This window comes from Cnephaeus nilssonii, assembly GCF_951640355.1.
Source record: "Cnephaeus nilssonii genome assembly, chromosome: Y".
Lineage (NCBI taxonomy): Eukaryota > Metazoa > Chordata > Mammalia > Chiroptera > Vespertilionidae > Cnephaeus > Cnephaeus nilssonii.
Window position 1 is genome coordinate 1724189 of NC_137096.1, and position 6000 is coordinate 1730188.

The 6000-nt window shown below is 69.4% G+C and overlaps 1 protein-coding gene across 3 annotated transcripts in view; it reads right to left on the bottom strand.

Moving 5' to 3' along the window:
• The window catches only part of ANOS1 (anosmin 1), a 70475-nt gene extending 67015 nt beyond the window's left edge, over positions 1-3460 (bottom strand). For all 3 annotated transcript variants that reach the window (XM_079766087.1, XM_079766088.1, XM_079766086.1), the window contains exon 1: positions 3161-3460. In XM_079766087.1, coding sequence (XP_079622213.1) covers positions 3161-3364 — 204 coding nt within the window. In that variant the 5' untranslated portion in view covers positions 3365-3460. The remainder of the gene's footprint in view (positions 1-3160) is intronic.
• Between the last annotated feature and the right edge of the window lie 2540 nt (positions 3461-6000).

Consider the following 6000-nt stretch of genomic DNA (forward strand, 5'->3'; position numbering starts at 1 on the left):
CCTGATGCTCTGGGTGGAGAAGCAGGGGGGCAGGCCCTGGTGCGAGAAATGGGGGGGCAGGCCCTGATGGGGGTCCTGAGGCTCCGCCTGGAACAGAATGCCATGCTTGGCCAGCAGCAGGCGGGTGAAGGCGCGGGGCAAGAGTCGTGCCTGAGCCCGGCCAGCGTGGCTCCGTGGTTGAGCATCCACCTAGGAACCAGGAGGTCAGGTCAGGGTTCGATTCCCGGTCAAGGGCATGTGCCCGGGTTTGCGGGCTCGATCCCCAGGAGGGGGGCGTGCAGGAGGCAGCCGGTCCGTGATTCTCTCTCATCATAGATGCTTCTCTCTCTCTCCCTCTCCCTTCCTCTCTGCGATCTATAAAACTGTTTTGTTTTGTTTTTTAATATATTTTATTGATTTTTTACAGAGAGGAAGGGAGAGAGAAGAGAGAGAGAGTTAGAAACATCGATGAGAGAGAAACATCGATCAGCTGCCTCCTGCACGCCCCCACCTGGGGATGTGCCCACAACCAAGGTACATGCCCTTGACCGGAATTGAACCCGGGACCCTTCAGTCCACAGGCCGACGCTCTATCCACTGAGCCACACCAGCTCAATAAAATATTTTAAAAATATATTTTATTGATTTTTTTACAGAGAGGAAGGGAGAGAGAGGAGAGAGAGTTAGAAACATCGATGAGAGAGAAACATCGATCAGCTGCCTCCTGCACGCCCCCCACTGGGGATGTGCCCGCAACCAAGGTACATGCCCTTGGCCGGAATCGAACCCGGGACCCTTCAGTCCGCAGGCCGGCGCTCTATCCACTGAGCCACACCGGCCAGGTTTTGATTTTTAAAGGTGAAGCAGCAGAGCTTGAGGATGTGTGAGCAGCGTGTGTGGTGCCGTCCCCCCCCCCCCCAGGGGTGGGTCAGCGGGCCGGGTCGCAGGTGCGGGGACCTCCCAGCGCGGTTCTTTGCGGGGTTCGGAGCCCCGCCCGCCGGGCTGCGCGCGGCTCATTAAAACGGGATCAGGATTCCCGGGGGCGAGGGGCGCGCTGCCCTGGTTTCACCGGCTGCTCCGGGGAGAACAGAACAAACGCGCTGCGGCCGCTGGCGGCTCCGGGCGGGGCGGGGTCGAGGGCCGCCTCCTCCAGGCAGTCCGCCCGGAATGCCCCCCTCCCCCGCGGGAGAGGGGGCCCTCGGTCTTCCCTCCCCGGCATCCAGGGGGGAGGGGGGGCCGCGGGGCTGCCCAGGTCTCGGAACCCGGTACATGTGGCGGTTCTTGGAGAAGGAACAGACCTGCACCCTCACGCACACTTGGAGCTGCTGGCGGGCTGGGTCTCCTAAAACCCTCCAATCGCCGCCCCTCCCGGCTTCACTCCCAGGCCCCTGGGGAGCTCCCTCCACCACCCCCACCACCCCATCCAGTGGATTTTCTTCTTCTTTTTATTTTTTATTTTATTGTTGATTTTTTAGAGAGAGAGTGGGAGGGAGGGGGAAAGACAGAGAGAGACACATTGATGGATGGCCTCCCGCAGGCGCCCCCCCCCCCGACCAGGGCTTGGGGATCGAGCTGCCACCCGGGGGCACGTGCCCTTGGCCGGAATCGAACCCGGGACCCTTCAGTCCGCAGGCCGACGCTCTATCCACTGAGCCACACCGGCTGGGGCCAGCCTGTTTCTTTAAGGGCAGAGGCTCATCTGAAACCCCCAAGGAGGGTCCCTCCCCGCCCCCCCCCCCCAAGCCCGTCTCCTTCTGGCCTCCGCGGGGTTCCCTGGGGCGAGAAGCTGGGTCCGCAACAGGTGAGAAGGGAAGGGCGGGGCGAGGCCAGCGATGGGCGCTGGAGAGAAGGGTTTGGGGTGGGGGGGGGGGGGCGGGGAGGCCCTGGGAAGGCAGCTGCGCGATGCGCCCCCGCCCAGCCCCTAGCGGCCGCCGTTCGCCCCCCGCACCCTGCACCCGGGTCCCCACGGAGGTCCCGCCGCTGTGCCAAGCGCGCTTTCTCCCGAACCTGCCCCCCCACACACACACACACACACGCGCGCGCGCCCCACCCTCGGGGGTGGGCTGGTCACGATGGACCCCCGGGTCTTCTGGGGGCACCCCAACACCGCCCCTCTCCGGCCCCGCGTCCCCTCCACCGCTTCCCTGTTCATGGACAAGACCTCCAAGCGCGGGGGCTCCGAGCCGGGGCGCGCGCACCACCGCGCCCGGCCCCACGCGCACTCCGGACACCCGAGGCGGCCGGGGTGCCCGCCCCGAGGCTCGAAGACTGGGCCGCCGGCTCGGGCCCGCCGAGTGCGACGGCTTCGGGCTTCGGGGCGCGCCGGCACCTGCCTCCCGCCTCGCTCGCCGAGGCCCCCGGAGCACCCGGCCCCGCCTCGCACCCGCGCCGGGTCCGCGCGCCGCAGTCCCGGGAACCTACCGGCCCTACACACCCACCATCGGAATCTGCGAGGCTGCGCTCCCGCCGCCCAGGCAGCGCCCGCCCGGGCCAACGGGGGGTGGGGGGGGGGGGCGGTGCAGGCAGCTGGGGAGGCAGCCTGCAGCCTCGCTTCCCTCTTCGGGCGGCGGGAGGCGGCTGGAGAGCGGGTCCGAGCCCCCGGGCTGCAAGTCCACGCGGTGGGACCGCGGAGCTGCCGGCCGCGCCGGCGAGAAGTTGGGCGCCGAGGCCGAGGCGCGCGCCCACGTGCGCCCTCTCCCGTGCGCCCCCCCGTGCGCCCCCCCCCCCTGCGCTCGCTTCCCGTGCGCCCCCACCCGTGCGCCCCCCCGTGCGCCCCCGTGCGCCCCCCCTCCGTGCGCCCCCACCCGTGCGCCCCCCCGTGCGCCCCCATCCGTGCGCCCCCCCGTGCGCCCCCCGTGCGCCCCCCCGTGCGCCCCCCCCGTGCGCCCCCCCCCCGTGCGCCCCCCCCGTGCGCCCCCCCCTCCGTGCGCCCCCACCCGTGCGCCCCCCCGTGCGCCCCCATCCGTGCGCCCCCCCCCGTGCGCCCCCCCGTGCGCCCCCCCGTGCGCCCGCCCCGTGCGCCCCCCCGTGCGCCCCCCCGTGCGCCCCGCCCCGTGCGCTCGCCCCCCGTGCGCCCCCCCCCCGTGCGCCCCCCCCCCCGTGCGCTCGCCCCCCGTGCGCCCCACCCGTGCGCCCCCCGCGCGCCCGCGGCTGCGGAGGGAGGCCCGGCGCGACCCCGTACCTGGAAGAGCTGGAAGAAGGCGGAGAGGCGCGTGAGCTGCAGGCTGAGGCACCGGGAGGCGCAGCGGGCGCGCGGAACGCTGCCGGCCGCCAGCGACTCGTCCAGCCGCCGCGCCGCCGCCCCCGGGCCGGCCGCCAGGCTGCGCCCGCAGGCCGCCAGCCAGAGGCAGAGGGTCAGCGCCGCGCCGGGCGCCCGGGGCACCATGGCTGCGGTGGGGCGCGGGGCCGAGGCTCCCAGCTCCGCCGGGGACGGGCTGCGCACCGCCCAGGACCGCGCGGCGCAGCGACTCGGCTGCAAAGTTCAATCATTCAACTCCGGCCCCAGCGCTCCCCGCCGGCCGGGCCCCGCCCCGCGCGGCCTCGGGGGCGGGGAGGAGGTGACAGGCGCCGCGCCATTGGCTGGGAGGAGCGTGAGTGGCAGGGGGGCCGGGGTGGGCGGGTCTGAGGGCTGCTGGCCTCGGCGCGCCCAGGGAGGGCGATGGTGACGGGTCCCCCCAGCGCGCACTCGCCTCCGGGGGGCTCGGCCTCCCACGCAGGCTCCCCAGCCCGCCGCGCCCGCTCCTTCCTGCCGCGCCAGCCAGGTCCGCGTCAGGTGTGGACACGCCGGGGCCTGGGCAGGAGCTGCGGCCTTGGGAAGGGGGTTCATGGGGCCCCCCTGCGTCCATCCTTTGCGCGTCTGGCTTCCCTTTCCAGCGCTGGAAAGGGTCCAGGTGCGCACGTGTGAGGTTTTCTTCCTCCCTCCCTCCCTCCCTCCCCCACCCTTTCTTCTCTCCTCCCTTCATTCCTGCCTCCTGCGTCCTTCTCCCCCCCCCCCCCCAACCCCACCCAGGTGTGGTTTCTGGGGAGCGAGCTCTTCCCACCAGGAACCTGCCCTCAACCCCCTCTTCCCCTGGCACCTGCCCGCGCCCCTCCATTCTGCCTTTTAGCAGCGAAACGGCCGCCATCCTCTGTTGGGATCTTCTCCAAAGCTTGTTCACCACGCATGTCCCCCCTGCCAGGCGGGGCCGTGCCGGAGACGGGCCACGGGCATGTATCACACGCCCCCTGGGGCGCCGTCTCCCCTCCACCCAGCTCCGGGCTCCACGGGTAGTGGCACTGCTGAGCCCGGGCAGGCAGGCTGGGCGCAGGCGCAGGCCCACGGGGAGCAGACGGGGACCTGGGCCTGGGTGTTTAGGCAGCACAATGGAGCCAACAAGAGGGATGCCCCCACCCCCACCCCATGTTCCATGTGGAACAACTGACCCAAGTCTCCCCAATCCCAGCCAGAGGCTTCCAGGTTCTAAGCTCAGGGCCTCCATGGGCACCCGGTGAGCACCCAGCCTCACGGGGGACACACCTCCCGGGCCTCTGTGAGCACCCGGCAGACACCCAGCCTCACGGGGACACACCTCCCCGGGCCTCTGTGAGCACCCGGCAGACACCCAGCCTCACGGGGACACACACCCCCGGGCCTCTGTGAGCACCCGGCAGACACCCAGCCTCACGGGGACACACCTCCCCGGGCCTCTGTGAGCACCCGGCAGACACCCAGCCTCCTGGGGGGGGACACACCTCCCAGAGCCTCTGTGAGCACCCCCCAGACACCCAGCCTCACGGGGGACACACCTCCCCGGGCCTCTGTGAGCACCCGGCAGACACCCAGCCTCACGGGGACACACACCCCCGGGCCTCTGTGAGCACCCGGCAGACACCCAGCCTCACGGGGACACACCTCCCCGGGCCTCTGTGAGCACCCGGCAGACACCCAGCCTCCTGGGGGGGGACACACCTCCCAGAGCCTCTGTGAGCACCCGGCAGACACCCAGCCTCACGGGGACACACCTCCCCGAGCCTCTGTGAGCACCCGGCAGACACCCAGCCTCCTGGGGGGGGACACACCTCCCAGAGCCTCTGTGAGCACCCGGCAGACACCCAGCCTCATGGGGGACACACCTCCCCGGGTCTCCGTGGGCACAGTCAGGGCCCCGGGCACCCAGCTTGCTCACGGACACAGCCCCGAGCTCAGGCCTCTTTGCGCATCCGTGGGGGTTGTTTGCAATGTGCAAGGTGCAGCCCTTTCCCCGTTCGGCCCCCGGCACTGTGGACCGGAGGCCCTCCTGCTGAAGGACAGGACGCCGCCTGCAGCTACGGCGTCACGCCGAGTCTGCTGCCAGCCCATCAGCTCACCTGTCCGCCTTCACGTGGTCCAGGCAGCGCGGCCCGTGGAGGGAACCCCTCCGTGTGCTTCTCCGTGAACTTCTAAAACTGGAGCCGCTCTGTCCACCCGGGTCCCCAGGCACGAGCCCGTCTTAGAAGGGGCCGCGTGTAGTTCTCAGCTCCTCGGCCACCGCCTCGAAGGTCCCAGGGATGTGACGACTCAGTTAGCAGGACAAGGTCCCGCCCGCCGCAGCCGGGAATGTGAGGATGTTGGTGTGCGCTCACCTGAGCTCAAGTTTGTTTAAAAAGGTGCTCAGGCCCGGCTGGCACGGCTCAGTGGTTGAGCGTCGACCTAGGAACCAGGAGGTCACGGTTCGATTCCCGTCAGGGCACAGGCCCGGGTTGTGGGCTCCATCCCCCAGTGGGGGGGCGTGCAGGAGGCAGCCGGTCCGTGGTTCTCTCTCATCGTGGATGTTTCTGTCTCTCTCCCTCCCTCTCCCTTCCTCTCTGACATCAATAAAAATGTGACTTTTTAGAAAGAAAAAAAAAAACATGATGCTCGGAATTGCAAACAGCAATCTTTCAGATGTACCTTCGGCGTACTTAATATCCTATATAATAAAAGCCTAATATGCAAATCAACCAAACAGTGGAACCATCAGTGAAATGACCGGTCGGTAGGATGCACACTGACCACCAGGGGGC